This window comes from Aethalodelphis obliquidens, unplaced genomic scaffold, assembly GCF_003676395.1.
Source record: "Aethalodelphis obliquidens isolate GAN/ISIS:26980383/991018 unplaced genomic scaffold, ASM367639v1 scaffold4, whole genome shotgun sequence".
NCBI classification, from domain to species: domain Eukaryota; kingdom Metazoa; phylum Chordata; class Mammalia; order Artiodactyla; family Delphinidae; genus Aethalodelphis; species Aethalodelphis obliquidens.
Genome location: NW_020837948.1, coordinates 60,408,025 through 60,431,626, shown reverse-complemented (window position 1 = coordinate 60,431,626; position 23,602 = coordinate 60,408,025). Strand labels below are relative to the sequence as shown.

Sequence of the window (23,602 nt, the reverse complement as noted above, 5' to 3'; positions counted from 1 at the left end):
CGAACCCGAATGTTTCATTTCTTTTATGGCTGAGTAAATTCCAGTGCATGGGTATATCACATTGCTTATCCATTTGTTAGTTGATGGACATTTGGGTTGTTTTCACCTTTATTATGAATAATGCTGCTATAAACATTAGTGTACTGATTTTTTTGTGGACATACGTAATTTCTTACATGTTGATTAATGAATAAGCTAGCTGAAAATAAGCTCATCACTGATGAGTAAATACCTACTCTTAAAAATCTAGCTATTCAGGTTTGGATTTCTTTTTGGTGTTCTAAAATTGATTGCAGTGATGGTGGCACAAGTCTGTAAATATGCTAACATTTTTTACCTTGTACACTTTAAATGGCCAAATTGTATGGTGTGTGAATTATATCTCAATAAAATTGTTATTAAAAAGAATACGGCTTCCCTGGTGGCGCAGTGGTTTGAGAGTCCGCCTGCCGATGCAGGGGACACGGGTTCGTGCCCTGGTCCGGGAAGATCCCACATGCCGCGGAGTGGCTAGACCCGTGAGCCATGGCTGCTGAGCCTGCGTGTCGGGAGCCTGTGCTCCTCAACGGGAGAGGCCACAACAGTGCGAGGCCCGCGTACTGCCAAAAAAAAAAAAGAATAAAAATTTGATCAGTAGAAGAAAAAATATTGGCCGTTGATAATCAAGATTTTATATCAACAGTTGTAGTGTACTTGGGAGAAAATAGCATTTTACAACTGCTTGTCAGTATAGCTTTTAGCTCTGTTACTCCTGTATTAAAGACTTAACCTGTTTATTATTTTTTTTATTAGAAAGTTAACCTATGCTCTGAAATGAAATTATTCCATTTTCCAGAGATAATTTGCTGTTAATAGGTTGCTGTATATGCCTTCAGATTCTGTTTGTATGCATATATGCAACCTGTTATTTTTTCAATGGAAATGAAATTTTACGTATACTGTTTCATACCATGCTTTAAAACAAAATTTATTGAAGCACATTTTACATATCGTAAAATCTACCCAATTTAAGTGTACAATTCGTTGATTTTTAGTAACTTTACCGAGTGGTGCAGCAATCATTAATTTTGGAACATGATCATCCTCCCAATAATTAGATCCCTCATGTCCATTGACAGACAGTTAATGCTCTTTTCTACCCTCAGCTCTAGGTGGCCACTAATCCACTTTCTTTCTTTATAGATTTGCCTGTTCTGAACATTTCGTATAAATGGAATCATACAATATACGGTCTCTTGTGTCTGGCTTCTTTCAGTTAGTAAAGTTTTTATGAGGTTAATCCATAAAGTCATATGTGTCAGTGTTTTTTCCTGTTTATTGCTGATTTGTATTCCATTGTGTGGCTCTACCTCATTTTGTTTCTCCATTCATCAGTTTGGGACATTTAGGTTGCTCCCAACATTAGATTATTTTTGGCTTTTATGAATAATTACAACTTGCTCTTTTTCTCACTGATATTATGTATATCTGGGCAGATTTAAGAAATTAATACTTAAAAATGTACTGCAATTTTTTTTTACTGCAGTTAAAAAACACTATATGTATTTCATTGTAGGATATACTATCATTTGTTTAACCAGTAATGTTAATGGATGTTTCTGAGTTCTGTTTTTTCACAATTATAAACAGTACTGCAGTGCATATTTTTCCACATTTATCTTTGTATGTGTGTTTTTGTGGTATAGATTTCTAAAAGTGGAATTGCTGGATTAAAGGGTGTGCACATTTACAGTTTTAGTAAAATATTGAAGGCCAGAAAACATCTTTAGCTATAATTCTTTTTGATAATAAAACTCTGTCATCAACTTACTTGTACATTTGTGTATTTTAGTTAGCCAAGAAAAAGCAAGTTCTGCTTGCTTGAGTTAACAGAATATGTTAAGAAAAAAAATTTTTTGTGTCGAAAATGATAAACTTGTGGTTACCAAAGGGGAAAGGTGTGTGTGTGGGGGGGATAAATTAGGAGTTTGGGATTAACATACACACACTACTATATATAAAATAGATAATCAACAGGGACCTACTGTATAGCCCAGAGAACTCTACTCAATATTCCGAAATAATCTATACAGGAAAAGAATCTGAAAAAGAATGGGTATAGTTATATGTATAACTGAACCACTTTTCTGTACACCTGAAACTAACACAACATTGTAAATCAACTATACCCCAATATAAAATAAAAATTAAATTAAAAAAAGAGAAAATGATAGGAACATATCCACTTCAAGATCAAGGGTGATAAAATGGATATGTAATTCAGAAATATTTACTGTTATTTTACTTGTCTTTGAATTAGACTAAAAACATTGATGGCTATTAAAAAGTTAATAGAACCTACATGGGGGTACTTTTAGTTAAAAAAACCTGGGTAATCGCAGATGGTGACAGAAATATGAGTTACGATTGCCAGTTTCAAGAGTGGTCTTCCCCATTTCCCCAGAATTTCCATTTTTTTTTTCAGGTGAAGACACTGAAGCCACTTGTCTCCTACTGTATTTTTTGACATATGTATGTATTTTGACATATGTATGTATATGTGTGTATTTAATACACTGTCATCTCTTATGAAAAGCTGTAAAGTAAGTTTTTGACAAGGTGACAATAGGCCTGGGTTCTTGGTATTTGACTTTGAAGCTTTTTCTTTTTAAAGATACATGTATATTTGTGTGTGTGTGTGTGTGTGTGTGTGTGTGTGTGTGTATGTATGTGGAGAGAGAGAGCTATTTGAAGTATTACAATTTTTGTTTAGTTTGTGCCAGAGAAAAAGTTAATGATCAATAAATGTTTGTGTTAATAGATTTATGAAATTAAGAAAACAGTGCCTAGAATCAGGCATATTAATTACATTTTTTGGAACTCAGTAAATGGATGAATACCCAAATATGAAGAAATGACACATGGATTTGTAATCATGCAGTGTGTTTATGGGTAGTCGTTAGTGCCTCTTGAAGCAGACCTTTTCAGCTTCACATCCTCATTGGTATTTTTCCTTCTCTTTCCAAGTGAAGACCTGAGGGATGGAATAGCTAGTACTGTTTCCTAAGGTATATTATATTACTGTTACTGTAATAATACTGTTATATTGAATGGTAAAGAAATTAATAAATCTCATTTCCTCTCTTGGTAATTTCAAGTAATATGCTATTTGCATATCTGAACTTCCCAAATAAAGAGCTTACTTTTTGAGAACTTCTTAATAAGAACCTAGATTTCTGAATGTAATTTAACCATTGTTTTTTGGCTGTGGTTGCGCGGCTTGCGGGATCTTAGTTCTCCAACCAGGGATCCAGCCTGGGCCCCTTGCAGTGGAAACGTGGAGTCCTAACCACTGGACCGCCAGGGAATTCCCCCCCCTCTTTTTTTTTAAACCTTTCCTTGATTGATTAATGTTTACAGTACTGTAACAGTGAAACAAAATGCTCAGGACCTTATTGTCCCAGTTACTAGATGATCTCCAAGTTTTCTTGTTTTCTTTTAAAAAGAGAGATGGTAAATATTATTTCTTCTAATAGTCTGTGTGCTTGTGTGAATAGCCCTTCAGTACCAGCTCATTTCTAATTTGAATATGCATGATGAATATGCATAATACACATTGGGAACCCAGGTAACCTGACTTGTTAGAATTATGTGCAAATGAAGACTGGTAATTGTCAGGGGAGAACTTTGGGGACTGAGAGCTCCAGGCTTTGGATTTTATAGTTTTAGATTTCAGATTTGTTTTTTTCAGGGTTCATGACTATGTTATGGGAGTTGGTGGATAGTTTAATTATTTGTAGTTTCTTTATTATATTCAAGTAATGGAATGGATCCCTTGGAGGATTCAGGCCCTTGATTATTTTGTCTATAAATTTACTAATCTGCATGATGATGTTATTTTTGCTTGCTATAGACTAGTGTTAATGGTTATTTCAGAGAATATTATTTTGACTGGAATAAATTTGCATGAAAAACCCAGAGAAAGTAAATAACTAAAGTTAGATCACAGATTTTTTCTTTATTTTAAACATGAAAAATTATAGAAGCCAAATGGATGTGTTTAGATTTATAGGAGACTGTAGTTTTATTTTATATTCTTTTTTTTTTAAAATTTATTTATTTTTGGCTGTGTTGGGTCTTTGTTGCTGCACGCGGACTTTCTCTAGTTGCGGCGAGCAGGGTCTACTCTTCGTTGCGGTGCACGGGCTTCTCATTGCAGTGGCTTCTCTCATTGTGGAGCACGGGCTCTAGGCGCGCGGGCTTCAGTAGTTGCGGCATGCGGGCTCAGTAGTTGTGGCTCACGGGCTCTAGAGCACAGGCTCAGTAGTTGTGGCACACGAGCTTAGTTGCTCTGCGGCATGTGGGATCTTCCTGGACCCGGGATCGAACCCGTGTCCCCTGCATTGGCAGGCGGATTCTCAACCACTGCGCCACCGGGGAAGCCCTATTTTATATTCTTGATAAATGGAAATGGATGTTCAAATGCTAGGGATATTATTTGTATTATTACAAATATGATGTTTTAATTCATTGTATGTATAACAGTCTAATTACTTGCTATGTTAGCTGACAGGTTTATTAGGGATCACTTCAGCTTAGCGGGAAGTTCCTATAATATGTTTCCTGTTTTTGGTGGACTGTGGAAAATTAAGTTTCAGTTTGCATAACACTTGCTTACGGCATTGCTTTCTATTTCCAACAAATATATTCAATTCTTCATTATCGTCACTGAAGAAAAATAAAAACTGCTAACTGCAAAAAGAGTTGTTGAGCTTAGTTTATAAATAGTCTTTCATTTCACGTATAAAATTGATATTTCTGATGTTTTCTGTGTTATGACTTGCTAATTTAGCTTTATATTGGATTAAATGGCATTAGGATTTTCTAGGGTTGTGTAGTAGTCTAGTTGTGTTAATTTCCCATTAGTTGAGGACTAGCCAATAGACTGTTACTGCTCTTTTATTAAAATTTTATCTCCTTTCTCACATCTCAAGTTGTTTAAGTTTATTGAAAGACTTAGATTAGTGATTATAAAGTGTTTTGTGGTATTTAGTGCTTATGTGATTAGTAAATTCTGCCTTGACTCAGAAGTCAAGATTCAGTTATTTTAAAGTACAGACTCTGAGTTAAATAATCAGGAATCTCTCAATGCAGGTTAAAGGAATTGACATGGGATTTGGTAATGTATTTTAAAAGGTCCATGTTTATCTTTTCTAAATTATGCTGCATTTATTTATTAAAAATTCAGATGAATTTCATTAATATATCTTTATGAGTGATTATAGAATGTATATGTGTGTATTGTGTGTATATGTGTATATAATATATTGTAAACTGTATCAAAGCATACAGTATTCCTTTGATACAGTTTAAAGTTATACAGTTAGAGCAACAATGGTTAAATTAAGGAAAAACAGCTCATTTGAGCATTAGAATTGCATGTTAGTTATTCTTAAGTCATTTTGATCTCTTTGTTAAACTAAAAATCTTTTTAAATTTTAGGGGGAAAAAAATAGTGGCTTTGATGTCCTTTACCATAATATGAAATATGGACAGATATCGACAAAAGAACTAGCAGATTTTGTAAGAGAAAGGTATGTATTTTTTAATAAGTCATTTAACAATTCATTATCAAGATAAATTTCAGAATATAAATAATTGAGAAAATTTTAGTTGGATTTAGATAAAAGTAATCAGTTACACTTTTAAAAAGTATACTATAGTTATACTTTAAAGTAGTGGTTCTCTGTCATCTACACACTGAGGACTAAATAGTGGCTGTCAGTGGCGTTGATAAACTCCTGATTTGCAAATCACTGCTTGAAAATATTATCTATATATTTTTCATTGAATATGCTAGCAAGGTGATACAGTAGAAAAACTGAGGAATTTTGTAGGATAAGATATTACCATTTCTCTAAGCAAATATGTCGCTAAACAAACTTTTCAAATAATTTGAAAAGACTGTTTTCTGAACTTGTAGTTTAATTATGTATTATTATAACTTTCATATTTAAAGAGTCCTAAGTACATGTTTTTAAATTGTGTAAATTTAGAAACATAATTTTTTATTACTCTTAGAATACAATAGTCAATTACCACCTATTAAAATCAGTATAATTTTTTTTTGAATTCTATTTTTTTTTATACAGCAAGCTCTTATTAGTTATTATTTTATATATATTAGTGTATATACGTCAGTCCTAATCTCCCAATTCATTGCACCACCACCACCCTGCTTTCCCTCCTTGGTGTCCATATGTTTGTTCTCTACATCTGTGTCTCTGTTTCTGCCTTGCAAAGCAGTTCATCTGTACAGTTTTTTCTAGATTCCACATATATGCGTTAATATATGATAAAATCAGTATAATTTGATTTGATTAAGGCTATTTTGTGGCTGGGCCCACTTGGTAATTTTTATGTGAACACATTTAAAATCTTTACGTTGCTAACATAGGGATACTTTGCCTTTAGATACAGTACTTCGTTCATTTATTTTTTCAATATATATCCCATGTCTGCTGTGTGCCAGGCACTTGTCTGGATTTTGGGGTTAAAGAGGCAGCTTCTGCTTCATGGAGTTTGTCAGCTGGTAGGAATTGGGGAACAAACTATTCCATGTTAGACAAATCCTCTTTGACTTCCATCTTTCTACTGGAGTTAAAAGGGGGACCATGAAGCCCTAAGTGCTATGGATAAAGTTGTCCCTCACTGGCTCACTTTTCATCACTAGCCAATAGTAAAAGTAAAAGGAGAGACTCTAGTACTCTGCATCTCCTGGCACATCCCCTAGCCTCCTTCTCCCCCAATACTTACATCACTACTATAATTATCTACCTTGAGACCAACAGAGCAGTGGTAATTATGCTTTTTAGCCCTATTTATGTCAGTTAAGAAGTCCAGGACTCCCGGGTCATCCCTTCTTTGCTCAGAATCTGACCCCTTAATGATTCTGTGGGCAGTGAGACACCTCCTTTCACTCCCCCTTCCCTACTTTATTTTTCTTCATAGCACTTAACAACCACCAGATACAAGTGATATTTTACTTATTTATTTGTCTGTCTGTTTCTCCCCACTAGACTGTAAACCCCACAAGGTCAGGGATTTTCTTTTTTTGTCTTTTTTGCTTATTGTTCATTCTCCTGCACTTAGGATAGAGCTCAGCCCTTAGTAGGCCCTCAGTAAAGATTTTTTGATAGAATGAATTTCTAACATCACTGTCCTGATCCAAGCTATATTTATTGTTGCCTGGACTGCAGCAGTAGCACCTAACTGGCCTATCTACATTCATTCTTGTTTTCCTGCAACTTATTCTCTGTACTGTAATTGGAGTGTTTTTTGTTTTCTTCAAACTACAGATCAGTTTGTTACTCCTTGTTTAAACCATTTCAGAAGCTTCCTATTGCTCTTAAGACAGAACTGTGTGGTCTGATCCCAAATTGCCTTTCAAGCTTTAGCTCACACTAGACTCCTCTTTATTCAGACTCCTTTTTCCTCTCCAGAGACATTGGCTATTTTATTGGCAGGCTTTTTTTCAGTCCAGATTTTGTACATGCTTAGTCCTTGTTTGTACATGCTGACCTTACGAGGTCAGCAGTGTGCTTACTTCTCCACGGATGCCTTTCCTAATCTCTCTGACTAGGTCAAAATCACTTATTGTAATCTCTCTCAACATCATATATCTCTTTGTAGTATTTATAAAATGTTGTAATACTCATTTTTGTTATTTGTTATTGTTTCTGTTCCTTATAGGGGAACAGTATACAAAATTCTGTTGTATCCAGTGCCTAGCACAGAGCCTGGCACAATCGGATACTCATATTTCTTGAAGGAGTGAATGATAAAGAAAGGAAGAAAAGATAGACATAAGCATATGCTATGCACTAAGGACTTTGCATACATTATCTCATTTAACTGTCAAAACTCTAAGTCCTATTTTATAGATAAGAAAATTGGGACCCAGAAATGTTAAATAACTTCTTAACTTAGTCATTCAGACTTTCTTTCTCTCATATCCTCATCCTCTCCTCCCCACTTCCATGCTCCCTTCATTTCTCCTCCCTTTCTCCTTTGCTCCTTTCTTTCTTCCCTCCCTACAGCTTTATTGAGGTATAATTGACACACAATATGCTGCACATATTTAAAGTGTACATTTTCATACATTTTGACATATGCATGCACTCATGACCATCACCACAATCAAGATAGTGAACATATTCATCTCTCCTTTGTAATACCTTCCTTCTGTCCCCCCCCCCCATCCATAAGCAACTACTCATCTGCTTTCGACACTTTGGTTAGTTTGCATTTTCTAGAATTTTATGTAAATAGAGTCATATAGGATATACTTGGTTGTCCAGTGCTTTCACTCAGTATAATTATTTTGAGATTGGTCCATGTTGTTGCATGTATCAGTAATTCATTCTTTTTTGTTATTGAGTAATATTCCATTTATGGATATATTGTAATTTATCTGAAGGAAGTTAGTTGTATCTGTTTTTTGAACTTTGTAATGAGTGTATCAATTTAATCATAGAGTAGATATTTTTTCTGACTCCTGTTACTCAGCACTTTTGTGAGATTCGTGTTGAATTTAGTATAATTTATTTACAATGCTGTTTAATATTAAATTATGTAAATTTACTAAATGTATTTATCTACTATTGTTGACAGACATTTGGGATGTTACCAGTTTTTTTACTGTTACAAGTAATACTGCTTTGAATATTCTTGCACACGTGTCTCAGTATACACATATTTAGATTAGTGATTTACCCTGGAGTAGAATTGCCAGGTCTTAGAGCATGTGTATGTTCAACTCTAGTAGTTAATGCCAAAGAATTTTCCAAGGTGGTTGTACCAGTTTACACCAGCAGCAGCCTTGTTGGAGGGTTCCAGTTGCTGCATGTCCTCATCAACACTTGGTTTTGTCTGTCCTTTAATTTGAGCCATTCTGTTAAGTAGTACTCTCTCATTGTGGTTTTAATTTGTGTTTCCCTGATGAATAATGAGATTGAACATCCTTTCATATTGCATCTTTTCTTTTATGGCCATTTGCGTCTTTTCTTTGCATCTTTCCTTTTTGCATCTTTTCTTTTATGAAGTATCTCTTCATCTTTTGCCTATTTTTCTGGTTTTTTTCTTCCTTTAAAAAAATAAGTTGAAGGAATTCTTTATATATTCTAGATAAAAGCAGTTTGTAAGTTATGTGTTGCAAATTTATGTAAATGAGTTTGAGTTTTATATGTCGTCTAGCAGCCTGGTGATTCTTGTTTATTCTGTTAATTTTATTTATCTGTACATTCTTTTGGATTTTCTGTGTGTGTAATCATCTTGTGAAAATGACAGTTTGATCTCTCCCTTTTTAATACCCTTTTATACCTTTTATTTCTTTTTCTTATTGCCCTGGCAAATACCTCCAGTGTAATGCTGAATAGAAATGGTGATGATAGGCATCCTTATCTTGTTCCCAGTCTCACATTTCACTCTTAAATATTTATTCTAGTTTTTTTTCCCTGCTATTTATCAGATTATGGAAATTCTACATACTATTTTGGTAAGGCTTTTGTTTTCCTTTCTAAAAAAATCATGAATGGATGTTTTCTTTCTTTTGTTTTCTTTTGTTAGTCTGAATTACGTTGAATTTTGAATGTTAAACTAACTTCCCTTTCCTGGTATAAACCAAACTTTGTGGAGATGTATTATTGTTTTTATACATTAGTAGAACAGTTTGCTACTATTTTATTTCTTATGTTTGCATCTGTATTTATCAGTGAGATTGGCCTGAAAATTTCCTTTCTCTAAATATCCTTCTTACGTTTTACTAATCAAGGTTTGTTGGCTTCATTAAAAGGGGTTGGGGAGTATACCCTATTTTTGTATTCTCTGGAAAAATTTGTGGGAGATTATAGTTTCTTCCTTATGTGTTTTATAGAATTTGCTGGTAAATCCATCTGGGCTTGAAACTGTCTTTGTAGGAAGGTTTTAAATCACATATTTAATTTTTTAAATAGTTACAGGACTATTCAGATATTGCAGCTCTTCTGTGAGTTTGATAAGTTATATTTTAAGGAGTTTTCCTATCTCATGTAAATTTTCAAATTTATTGCCAAAAAGTTATTCTTAATATTCTTCAATGAAGTTTTAAAAATGTCTACAGGATCTGTACTGACATCCCACTTTATTCCTGATATTGGTTATTTGTGCCTTCTCCCTTTTTTCATGGTCAGTCTCATTTGATGTTTGTTTGTTTGTTTTTTTTGGTACGTGGGCCTTTCACTGTTGTGGCCTCTCCCGTTGCGGAGCACAGGCTCAGGACGCGCAGGCTCAGTGGCCATGGCTCACGGGTCCAGCCGCTCTGCGGTATGTGGGATCTTCCCGGACCGGGGCACGAACCCGTGTCCCCTGCATCGGCAGGCGGACTCTCAACCACTGCACCACCAGGGAAGCCCTGTTGTTTTTAATAGTGTGTACAAAGAACCAATTATGGACTTTGTCTCTTTTTATATATTTATATTCTGTTTCATTAACTTCTTTATTTCCTTCAACTTTGTGTTCAGTTTTCTGTTCTTTAAATTTGGGGGGATGGATGCTTAACTTAATGATTTTCAACTTTTTTTCTTTTCTGACATACTCATTTAACTCTATAAGTTTCTCTCAAGCATAGCTTTTGTTCTACTCCACTAGTTTTGAGAAATAGGATTTTCATTATACTTTGTTTAAATTTTTAAAGTTTCATTGTGTTTTCTTTCTTGCCTCTGTGGGTTATTTAGAAGTGCATTTCTTAATTTCGAAATATGTGTTGATTTGTAAAGGTATATTCTTCCTGTTGATTTCAAGCTTAATTACATTGTGATTAGAGAACATACCTGTATGATTTCAATGTTTGGAAATTTGTTGACACTTGGTTTATGGACCAGGGTAGAGTCAGTTTACTAAATATCTCTATGTACCTGAAAATATTTTGTATCTGTTGGGTATTGAGTTCTATATGTATTTATTATGGTAAGTTTGTGAATTCTGTTGTTTAATTCTAATATATCCTCACTGGTTTTTGTTTTTTAATCCTCATTTTATCAGTTCCTGAAAGAGCTGTTTTGAAAATCTTTCATATTGATTGTGAATGTTCATCCATGTAGTACTGCCAATTTTTGCTTTATATATTTGGGGCCATGTTAGTAGATGGATAGAAATTTAGAACTATGACATCTTCAGGTGATTTGAACTTTTTTTCTTTCATTCATTATGCAGTGTCCTTTTATGTCTCTAGCAGTGTTTTTGCCTTGAAGTCTTCTTTGTTGTTATTAAAGTGTCATCTGTTTGCTTTTGGTTAGTGTTTGCATTTTTTTCCTTAGCTGTGTTTTTGTGGTGTAGATATGTTTCTCTCTTGTTTTTAAAGCCATTTTCAAAATCTATATTGTTTAACTGGAGCATTTAGTCCTTTACATACAGTATATTTGCAGATATATTTGGGTTCAAATTCGTTGTGTCAGAGGTTGTCAAACTTTTTGTGTAAAGCCTTTGTGTGTGGTCTGGTCTCTGTTGCAACTATTCAGCTCTGTTCTTTTAGTACAAAAGCAGCTGTAACCAACACGTAAATAAATGAGCATGGATGTATTCTAATCTTTATTTATGAAGACAAACAATTGGCTAGATTTGCTGACGGTGCTGCAGTTTGCTAACCCCTTTAGTATTTTTTTTCTATTTATCCTACTTGTTTTATATTTTGTCCTCCTCTTTCTTGCCTTTTGGCCTTAAAAAGTTTTCTTTTATTCTATTAATTTTTTTTCTTCTATCACCTTAGAAGTAACAGCCTCATTCTTTTAGTAGTTATCCTAGAGATTATAACATATTTCCTTGATGTATTAATTTCTAATAATAATTGGTACTTTTATCATCTTCCTGAAAATGCAGGAACCTGAGAACACTACCACCTCCTGACTTACATGCTTTATATGCCATTTGTGTGTGTGTGTGTTTAACTTTTTACTCTGGAAATTAAAAGTTTTCTATTTTTAAAACACTTTTTATTGTGGAAATTACACATATATGCCATTTTTGTTGTGTGTTTCTTTAGCTTTTTATTTGAAAAATTTCAAACTTAGCCAAAAAAATAGAGAAAGTATTACAAACCACTAAGTAATGAACTATAATATAGTTTCAACAGTTTTTAGTATTTTGACAGTCTTGTTTGAAACAGTTCCCTGACATCAAATTATTGCATCCATAGATACTTATGTATGTGTTTTTTTTTTTTTTTTAAATGTGCAGCTTGATCCTATGGACAGGTCTGTAGGCCAGAGTTTTTTTTTTTTCTTTTTCTTTTTTGGCTGTGTTGGGTCTTTGTTGCTGCACGTGGGCTTTCTCTAGTTGCGGCAAGTGGGGGCTACTCTTCATTGCAGTGCGTGGGCTTCTCTTGTTGCGGAGCACGGGCTCTAGGTGCATGGGCTTCAGTAGTTGCAGCACGTGGGTTCAGTAGTCGTGGCTCGGCTCTAGACCACAGGCTCAGTAGTTGTGGCGCACGGGCTTCGTTGCTCCACGCCATGTGGAATCCTCCCAGACCAGGGATCAAACCCGTGTCCCCTGCATTGGCAGGTGGATTCTTAACCACTGCACCACTAGGGAAGTCCCTATGTATGTATTTCTAACAGCTAATGACTTAGAAGACGATAATATTACCCATCTAACAAAATTAATGGTAATCAAAAAATATTTTTAGTATCTAACCTAGTTGATCTTTTTTTAAAATTAATTTTTTTTGGCTGCGTTGGATGTTCATTGCTCTGCGTGGGCTCTCTCTAGTTGTGGTGAGCGGGGTCTACTCTTTGTTGCGGTGTGCAGGCTTCTCATTGCAGTGGCTTCTCTTGTTGCAGAGCACGTGCTCTAGGTACACAGGCTTCAGTGGCACGCAGGCTCAGTAGTTGTGGCTTGTGGGCTCTAGAGCACAGGTTCAGTAGTTGTGGCGCAAGGGCTTAGTTGCTCCGCGGTATGTTGAATCTTCCCGAAGCAGGGATCAAACCCATGTCCCCTGCACTGGCAGGCGGGTTCTTAACCACTGTGCCACCAGGCAAGTCCTTATATAGTTATTTTTTAGATTTATTAAAATTATTTACTTTTTCTCTGATATTTTGTCCTGGATCATTTTTCTTCTCTTTAAAAAACTTCTTTTAATATTCCTTAATGTGGATTTTCTGGTGATGAATTCTCAATTTTTGTTAGTCTGATCATATCTTTAATTTATCTTTATTTTAAAAACTTTTTATTATGGACACTTTCAAACATATATAAAACTTACTCAGAAGTTAGGAACTTAATATAATGAACTTCCATGTTGCAATCACTGAGCTTCAACATTGTCAAATCATGGCCAGGCTTGTTCCATCCATTCCATACCACTACTCTTTTTCTTTTAATCATTTTTTTAAAAATTTATTTATTTTATTTATTTTTGGCTGCATTGGGTCTTCATTGCCGCGCACGGGCTTTCTCTAGTTATGGTAAGCGGGGGCTACTCTTCGTTGCGGCGCGCGGGCTTCTCATTGCAGTGGCTTCTCTTGTTGTGGAGCATGGGCTCTAGGTGCGCAGACTTCAGCAGTTGGCGGTGCATAGGCTCAGTAGTTGTGGCTTGCAGGCTCTGGAGCGCAGGCTCGGTAGTTGTGGCACATGGGCTTAGTTTCTCCGTGGCATGTGGGATCTTCCCGGACCAGGGCTCGAACCTGTGTCCCCTGCATTGGCAGGCGGATTCTTAACCACTGCGCCACCAGGGAAGTCCCATACCACTACTCTTGAATAGTTATAAAGTGGATCTCAGATTCAGAAACATTGCATTTCATCCATTAGCATTTCATTTGTGTCTGTGAAAGATAAGGGCTGTTTAAAAAACATAGCTGCAGTATGTTACCTTATCTAAAAATGTAGTATTAATTCCTAATATCACCAGATATCCAGTCAGTGCTCACTTTTTCTCAATTGCCATATACACACGATACACATAATTGATTTCCTCTAATCAAGATCCCAGCAAGAGTTATACACTATGTTTGATGGATGTGATTTTTGAGTCTCTTAATCTGTAGTTCTCCTCACTCCTTCCTTACTTTATTTTTTTGTTTAAGAAACCAAATTATTTGTTCTATAGAGGGTCCCAAATCCTGGAACATGCTAATTGCATATTCATAGTTTTATTTAACATTTTCCTTTACTCCTATATTTCTTATAAATTTTTATTTGAATGTAGTAACTAGATCAAATTCAGTTCAATATTTTGACAAGAATACTTCATCAGCGATGGTGTGTACTTTCATCAGAGGCATATAGTATCTGGTTATATCTCTTTTGTGATGTTAGTAGCCATTGACGCTCATCACCTAGATCTGTTATTTTATTAGGGGTTTACTTTCATTTATATTTTTGCTGGGTATGGAATTCTAGTTGGTAGGTTTCTTTTAAAGTCATTTTTTTGGAGCAGTTTTAGGTTTACAACAAAATTGAGAGGAAGGTACAGAGATTTTCCATATGTCCCCTGCCCCCAGACACGCATAGCCTCCCCCATTATCAACATTACTCACCAGAATGGTACCTTTTTTTTTTTTTAACCAAGGATGAACCTGCATTGATACATCCTAATCACCCAAAATCCATCGTTTACCTTGGGGTTCACTCTTGGTGTTATACATTCTATGGGTTGGTCAAATGTATGATGACATATATCCATCATTATAATATTTTGCAGAGTATTTTCACAGCCCTAGAATCGTCTGTGCTCTGTTTTTATGTCTCCATAGTTTTGCCTTTTCCAGAATGTCATACGTAGTTGATCCTTAAATAGCACAGGGGTTAGGGGTGCCAACCCTCTATGCAGTCCAATATCTGTATATAACTTTACAGTGGGCACTTCATATCTGCTGTTCTGTATCCGTGGATTCAACCAACTGTGGACCATTTAGTACTGTAGTATGTATTTGTTGAAAAAAAATCTGTGTATAAGTGGACCCGCACAGTTCAAACCCATGTTGTTCAAAGGTCAGCCTTAGTTGGAATCATACAGTATGTAATAGCATTTTCAGGTTGGTTTCTTTCACTTAGTAATATGCTGAATAATATTCTGTTGTCTGGATATGAATTATTTATCCATCATCTATCCATTCATCTACTGAAGGACATCTTGGTTGCTTTTGAGTTTTGGCAGTTATGAATAAAGCTGCTATAAACATACTTGTGCGTGTTTTTGTGTGAACATAAGTTTTCAACTCCTCTGAGTATATAGGAAAGAACACAATTCCTAGATTGTAGTTTACGAATAAGTTTAGTTTTGTAAGAAACTGCGAAACAGTCTTCCAAAGTGGCTTCCAAAATATCACTTTGCATTCTCACCATCAATGAATGAGAATTTCTGTTGGTCCACATCCTTGCTGGTATTTGGTGTTGTCAGTGTTCCACACTTTGGCCATTCTAATAGGTATGTAGTGGTATCTTGTTTTAATTTACATTTCTCTGATGACATATGATGTGGAGCATCTTTTCATATGCTTATCTGTCATTGGTATATCGTCTTTGGTGAGGTGTCAAAGTTTTGGGCCCATTTTTTGTTTGTTTGTTTTTTTGCGGTACGCGGGCCTCTCAGTGTTGTGGCCTCTCCCGTTGTGGAGCACAGGCTCCGGATGCGCAGGCTCCGTGGCCATGGCTTACCGGCCCAGCCGCTCTGCGGCATGTGGGATCTTCCCGGACCGGGGTGCGAACCCTTGTCCCCTGCATCGGCAGGCGAATTCTCAACCACTGTGCCACCAGGGAAGCCCTGGCCCATTTTCTTTTTTTTTTTTTTTTTTTAAAGAAGATGTTGGGGGTAGGAGTTTATTAATTTATTTTATTTATTTTTGCAGTGTTGGGTCTTCGTTTCTGTGCGAGGGCTTTCCCTAGTTGTGGCAAGCAGGGGCCACTCTTCATCGCGGTGTGCGGGCCTCTCACTATCGCCGCCTCTCTTGTTGCGGAGCACAGGCTCCAGACGCACAGGCTCAGTAGTTGTGGCTCACGGGCCTAGTTGCTCTGCGGCATGTGGGATCCTCCCAGACCAGGGCTCGAACCTGTGTCCCCTGCATTAGCAGGCAGATTCTCAACCACTGCGCCACCAGGGAAGCCCCCTGGCCCATTTTTTAATCAGGTTGTTTGTTTTCTTATTGTTGAGTTTTAAGAGTTCTGTGTGTATTTGGGATAACATTTCTTTTTCTCTTTTGTCTTTTGCAAATAATTTCTCCCAGTCTGTGGCTTGTCCTCTTATTTTCTTGACATCATCTTTCACAGAGCAGTTTTTAATTTTAATGAAGTCCAGCTTATCAATGAGTTCTTTCATAGGCCATGTCTATAGTGTTCTATCTAAAAAGACATTGCCATACCCAAGGTCATGTAAGTTTTCTCCTATGTTATTTTAAAGGAGTTTTATAGTTTTGCATTTTACTAGATTAAAAAAAAATTCTTTGAAGACCATTGCATTATCTACTGTTGAGATGTTAGCTGTCAGGCTAATTATTGTTCCTTTGAAGGTAAAGTCTGATGGTGGGAAAGGTTTAGCTGCTTTTAAGCTTTTCCTTTTGTCTTTGACTTTCAGCAGTTTTACTATGATGTGACTAGATGTACATACCTCTTTATTTATCCTCTTAGGGTTTGTTGGGCTACTTGAACCTGTGGTTTGATATCTGTGGTCAGTTTTGGAAAATCCTCTGTCATTATCTCTGCAAATATATGTTTCTTCTGACCCATTCTTACTTTCTTTACACATATGTTAGACCTTTTTGCTCTGTCCTTTGTCTTTTATTTCTTTTCTGTTTTCCATTCTTTTGTTTCACTGAGCTTTTTCCCTTTTTTTAATTAATTTTTATTGGAGTGTAGTTGATTTACCATGTTATGTTAGTTTATGTTTCACTGAGCTTTAATCCAGAATCCAGATCTTCTCACCTCTCTCTACTTTATGTCTATAGTTCTATAGACGTATGAATCTATGAATCTATAGTTAAACTGCATCCATTGAGATATTAATTTTGGTTATTGTATTTTTCAGATATAGAATTTATATTTTTTTCAAATTTGCTGTGCTTTCCCCCACTTTTGAAAAATGATTTTTAGCTCTCTAGTGAAATTTTGATTTAATCGACTGGCTCCTTGATCATAATGCATAAACTCATAAAGTCTAAGTTTTATAATCTTAGCGTGTGGAACATTGTTAAATTTGCTTCCGCTGGTGGTTCGTCTTGTCTTGTTTCCTTATGTACCTGGTGGTTGTATGAATGTATATAAGACAACCATCCAGGATCCAATATCAGTTTGAAAAGATAATGTTTGCAGTCCCTTTGAGAGCTTGCCTACTTACGGTTCATCCTTAGCTCCTTATATCCTTACTCTTTGAGTCTCAGTTTAAAGGGTATGGGATTTTCCATGCTTCCCACCTTTGGCAAGTCTGAAGCTAGTTTTGTCTCCTTTACCTTGTGAGGCTTTGCTCCGCTTCTCAGGGTCAGCTGCCGCTTGTAGATGCCCCAGGGGAAAAGCTGCCCTACCTCTCTGTCTCTCTTCTCTGGATAGCCTTCTCTTGGGTCTTGGCCTGCTGATTCTTAACTGCCTCTTTAGTTCTCTGATGCCTTTTAGGCACACCCACCACCTCTCCAGCTTTTTCTCATTGGAAGGTTTTTGGATCAATTTACTAGTACTGGAAATGAACCATTTTTTCCTTGCTGTTAAACTTATTCATTGAGATACTATTTCTGTATTAACTTTCTAAAAAGTATCAAAGTACTACCCTTGTAATATAGTATATTAAAAAGACACCCGGAAGTTTAAAGGAGCAGAAAAAAATCACAGTGCCGTCAGTGAGAGGCAGTTACTGTTAATAGTTGCTTTTTGTTAAAGAGCTACCTTTTGTGGGGTTGGGGAAGAGTCTGGAGATAAACTTAGTTTGGATATTCTGACCTTGAGATGATTAAGATGTCTAGCTAGAGTTATGCTTGAGGCATTTAGATATTAAACAGATGATTTGCTTCAAGAGCAGGGTGGAGATCTGGATTTGTTGATCTCTGAATGTTAGTTGAAGCTATCAAAGTAACTGGAAGGCAGTGGTGGTTGTAGACTGTTTCTTTGTTAAGGGTAGCACAGATTGAGAAGGGACAGGGTAATTATGGGTGAGGTAAGATAGAACTTAATTTTTGTAGTGTTATGAAGGCCAAGACAACGTCATAGTTTTCATTTGTAAGTTACGTGCCTATAGGAAAATTTTTTTCTATTCTATATTTAATGGTTTAATTTTTTTAGCCTAAAATTCTGTATGCTGAATAGCAGCTATATAAAGCACAGTATCCTAGTGTGAAATACTTGTTAGTGTTTTAGATCTAATCACAGACTAGATTAAGTACTGAAGTTCAGGATCTCAGACTTGCTAATAATTCATACGTAGTTTTGTACAAATGACTGTCCTCAATCTCTTGTTCCATTAAATGTGCATGATAATGAATTCACAATGTTAATAATAAAACTATATTAAGTACACCAAGGAAATATTAAACACAAATGACTTTCATACTGAATCAGTTTGTATATAGAGAGAATGCAAGAAACAGTACTTTTGTACTTCCTGTTCCGATAACCATTGATACTAAAGGTAAGAAGAGGAGTGACTTCACTAAAGTTTTTTTGGTGGTATATCAATACATTATTTTAGTTCTATACCAGACTAGTTCTTTAAGTAGATGTGCACAAAGGCCATTTAAAGATAAGCTAGAAATTCATGACCACATACCTACTTATTTTTAACATATACTTTGAGTTATCTTTTTGTTTCTACAGTTGTGACTGTATTTTAATAATTTTGCTATGTGTTTGGTCATTAAACAAGAGCTATTATAATATGGAAATTTGATTTAACAGAGCTACAATAGAAGAGGCGTACTCCAGGTCAATGACAAAACTAGCAAAGTCTGCAAGCAATTATTCACAACTTGGGTGAGTTAATTTCTTTGAAGAACTCTTTCAATGTTGATTTAGGCAAAGTTTATGAGAATAGTAGGTTCCCATTGAGGATAAAATGGTTCATAAATATAATAGTATGTAATGTGTTTATTCAAAATGCGTCTATATGTGAATATATTCTCGACTTGATAGAAAGTATAATTGAATTTGCTGAATCAGTTAACACAAAGTAAATGAAACTTACTTTTTTCCCTTTGTTAAACTACACAATACAACTTCATTCTTCCTTCTTTTTTCCATATCTCTCCTCACTTTTCTGGCAGCCTCCTGTTTCTAACTCCTCCATGTAGACGTGCCTCTTCTAAAACATAATTTCTTCTTTATTGACCACAGTAGAAGGGCCAGAAAGTAACTGGAATAACAGAACCTAGCTTTAACCAATTGACCATGTTTTGTTGTTTTTCTTTTTAATAAATAATTTATTTTTCTCTCATATACTCATTCTTTTAGGTGTCCAGTATGATTGATACTTTAGAAATATTTATTTATTATTTTTAAAAACTTTTTATTGGAGTAGAGTTGATTTACAATGTTGTATTAGTTTCAGGTGTACAGCAAAGTGAGTCAGTTATACATATACAAATATCCACTCTTTTTTTAGATTCTTTTCCCAAGTAGGCCATTACAGCGTATTGAGCAGAGTTTCCTGTGCTATACAATAGGTTCTTATTAGTTATCTATTTTAGATATACTAGTATGTGTACGTCAACCCCAATCTCCCAGCTCTCCCCCTCTCACCCCATCCCTTGGTAACCATAAGTTTGTTTTCTACATCTGTGACTCTACTTCTGTTTTTGTTTTTTTTAAGATTCTTTTCCCATGTAGGCCATTACAAAGTAGTGAGTAGAGTTCCCTGTGCTATTCAGCAGGCTATTGTTAGTTATCTGTTTTATATATAGTAGAGTGTATATGTCAGTCCCAGTCTCCCAATTTATCCCTCCCCCCATCCCTTGGGAACCGTAAGTTTGTTTTCTACATCCGTGACTCCATTTCTGATTTGTAAATAAGTTCATTTGTACCCCCCCTTTTTTTTCAGATTCCACATATAAGCAATATCATGATATTTGTCTTTCTGTGTCTGACTTATTTCACTCAGTATGAGGCCATGGTTTTAATATAGGAAATTCTTATTTTTAGTTACCAGGTGGGAGGTAGAAAAAAACATGTGTTTTCTAATAAAGTTACTGAAAACATTTCTGTCTTTGGAATATGTGTCTTTCATGAATAATAGGTGATATTTTATATTTTGTGTTAGTGTTGTTACTTAAGATTATAAAGATTTTAAATATTAATGTTTTTGTTTACTGATACATATTTAGGCAAGAATTGAATTTTATCTTTCTGTATTTAGTTGCATTTAAACATATTTTGGATTGGTCAGTTTCCTTTCTTAGTGCTCATTGTACATTAACTTGTATTACCTGACCAGAAAAAAGTTGTGTATGTCAAACTTTAAAAAATGGAATGATACTTGGAATTCCTTAAAGAAACCTGTATTTAAAGAAATCTTATGTTGAACCTCCTTTCAGTGTAAATAATCCTTGGGTAAAGTAAAGGGACACTCTCATCTTACCTGTTTTGTAAAGTCTAGACTATCATGTATCAGGTTTACCTGAAGTGATGTACATGTATTTTGGTGCTGTAGTGAGTGGATACTTTTCAGGTGTCCTTTTTTCTCTCAAAATTTTCCATCTAACTACTTGCCACATTTAGTGCTGATTAGATTTAAAAGTGTGAGGTAAGATCTAATCAGAACAGTCCTATTTAAGTATTTTAATTATTCTCTTTGAACTTTTTGTTATTGCTTAAAATGATTGTTGTCGGTTAGCTTTCCTACTGGGTAGGAAATGCAGTAACTGGCACAGAGTACATATTAGGGTAAGTAATTTCTGTCTCTACCGTCTTGCGTTAGTGATCATTGTTGCTATTTGTTTTTGTTTTATCATAGAGCAAAGCACGTGCTGTTGAAAATCTCTGAGGAAGTACCTGAGGAAAGCATAGGATAAAATTATTCTTATATCATTCCCTACTGACCAGATTAGTTTAAACTAACCTTTGGCATCCTAAGTATTATTCAAAATATTATAATGTAGTAACTCTTGGAAGTAGTTGAACCTGTTGAAAATATTAAATTCTCAATGTTGAGAAGAAGTGGTAGGAAAGTATGTCATACATTCTATACCAAGTGTAGTAGAAAGGGGACTCTCAGTGTTTGTTGAAGTACACGGGTAAAATCTGAAACAAAGTTTCAGATAACAGTTTTAAAGTCATTCTTCAATAAATTTTAATGATGAAGGCACTTAAAAAATCATGTACAAATTTGACTTTTGCATGTTTAAATTCAGAGGAGCTTTTATCTTCTTAATTTTATTTATTTGGTTTTTTTGGCCGCACTGCAGGCATGTGGGATCTTAGTTCCCCGACCAGGGATCGAACCTGTGACCCTGCATTGGAAGCACGGAGTCCTAACCACTGGACTGCCAGGGAATTTGCAGGAGCTTTTATTTTTGATGAAGCATTTTAAATGGAGCACTGAAGAGTCTAAAATTTAGATTTGATAATAAGTTAGTTTTAAACAGTAGACAGTGATTAGAAGGGCTTCTGATACAAATCTAAATAACCAAATCAACTCAGAAAATGACACGTTATAATTAAGGGAGGGTCATGGCCAGACCTGTGATATGAGTTAACTCATTTCTCTGTATCTGAGGTATAAAAATATTTTAACTAATTAACCAAGGATTTTAAAAAAAATCAAGGTCAGGCTGTCAGTCGTTTCATTTGTGATTTAATTTAATTTCATCTTTTGACTAATTAAAATTACTGAATATAACATTATTTCCATTGGTTCTATTCTGGAACCTTAAACTTTTTCTTCCTGTTAGTAAATTATTCCCATGTTTTCTTTGCTTTAGAACATTTGCACCAGTGTGGGATGTGTTCAAAACATCTACAGAGAAATTAGCAAATTGTCACTTGGATCTTGTTAGAAAATTACAAGAATTAATAAAAGAAGTTCAGAAGTATGGAGAAGAACAAGTAAAATCGCATAAAAAGGTATCAGTTTTGTTAAAGGATTGATTGGTCAGATATTGAATGCTTTGTAGTTCTGCATTTTGATGAATCATTTCATACCAAACAGACTAAAGAAGAAGTTGCAGGAACTCTGGAAGCTGTTCAAACCATTCAGAGCATAACTCAAGCCCTCCAGAAATCCAAGGAAAATTACAATGCCAAATGTGTAGAACAGGAACGTTTGAAAAAGGAAGGAGCTACACAAAGAGAAATAGAAAAGGTAATTGTAATAAAAATAATACCTCTGTGGTTTCAAGCATTTTCAAATACAAGACTGCCTTTAATCTTTAAACACTCAAGAATGATCTCGTATTAAAGATGAAGTCACTGTGCCTCTGAGTGTTAGTGATTTACCTAAGTGAAACAGAAGTAGGTTTACAAAATATGTTGTATCTGGTAGATAGATTAGCAAATACATAAAAAGGAATGATTTCTTTATATTGGTGACACATTTGCAGGATTTTTTTTTTTTTTTTTTTTTTTTGCGGTACGTGGGCCTCTCACTGTTGTGGCCTCTCCTGTTGTGGAGCACAGGCTCCGGACGCGCAGGCTCAGTGGCCATGGCTCACGGGCCCAGCCGCTCTGCGGCATGTGGGATCTTCCCGGACCGGGGCACGAACCCGTGTCCCCTGCATAGGCAGGCGGACTCTCAACCACTGTGCCACCCGGGAAGCCCTGCAGGATATTTTTATAAGATAATTGATGAGATGCTGCTTGGTGTAAGATTTAATAATGAGGTAAAAATTTTTTTGAAGCAAGACTTTGGTAGATTTAGCAAGGCAATAGTTACTTGAGATAAACTTTAAATATATGTTGTGGGTGATTTATTGCTGACTTTGAGCCCATGTATGTAGTATTGTGGTAAACCACAACCTTTTCCCCCACTCTCATTTTGATTAAAAGTAGATATTTTTCCCCTTTCAAAACAGTTTAACTATCCACTTGTTTGATGTGGTATATATCATTTAGGAATCAGCCATAGGGAGTGATAATTTTGAAAGCTTTGTAGAATATTTGAAATTGCCATTAAAAAATAACAAAGCTGTAATTATGTTGCAATTATAATAATTATAAAAGTGTATATACATGGGCAAAAACCAGAAGAGCATCTGGAAAAATCAAAACAGTCAATGGAATTTGGGGTAATATGTTTCCTTTAGTGTTTTGTGTGATAAATAAAAATTGGGAGGGGGTAAAAAATGAGGCACAGTAAGTTCATGATTTTAAAATGCTCTTCATTCCAGGCATAGCAGTTAAGAATAAAATATATGAAAAGGGAAAATAAAGCAAAATAACATGCTCCAAAAAGAAGACTGTTATCTTCATAATGAACCAGAAATGGAACAGAAACTCAGAAGGGCATGTAGAGATTGATTATGCAGGGCTGTTGGACCCAAAGTCCTAAGTTAGGCAGTGGAATTTAGCTCTTGTGTGGTAAAGGGGACTAAATATTCCCCGCTTGAGATGAAGCCCAAGGAACCCCACTCACTTGGTGAAACTATAAGTAGTGAAAAAAGACTGTTGAGCTGCTGAAGGGCTGAAG

At 35.4% G+C, this 23,602-nt stretch overlaps 1 protein-coding gene across 5 annotated transcripts in view; it reads left to right on the top strand.

The window, feature by feature from the left end:
* Positions 1-23,602, top strand: part of FCHO2 (FCH and mu domain containing endocytic adaptor 2) — a 115,930-nt gene that overhangs the window by 10,271 nt on the left and 82,057 nt on the right. For all 5 annotated transcript variants that reach the window (XM_027100865.1, XM_027100864.1, XM_027100863.1 and 2 more), the window contains exons 2-5: positions 5,482-5,573; positions 18,883-18,957; positions 21,900-22,041; positions 22,127-22,279. In XM_027100865.1, the coding sequence (XP_026956666.1) occupies positions 5,482-5,573; positions 18,883-18,957; positions 21,900-22,041; positions 22,127-22,279 (462 nt within the window). The remainder of the gene's footprint in view (positions 1-5,481; positions 5,574-18,882; positions 18,958-21,899; positions 22,042-22,126; positions 22,280-23,602) is intronic.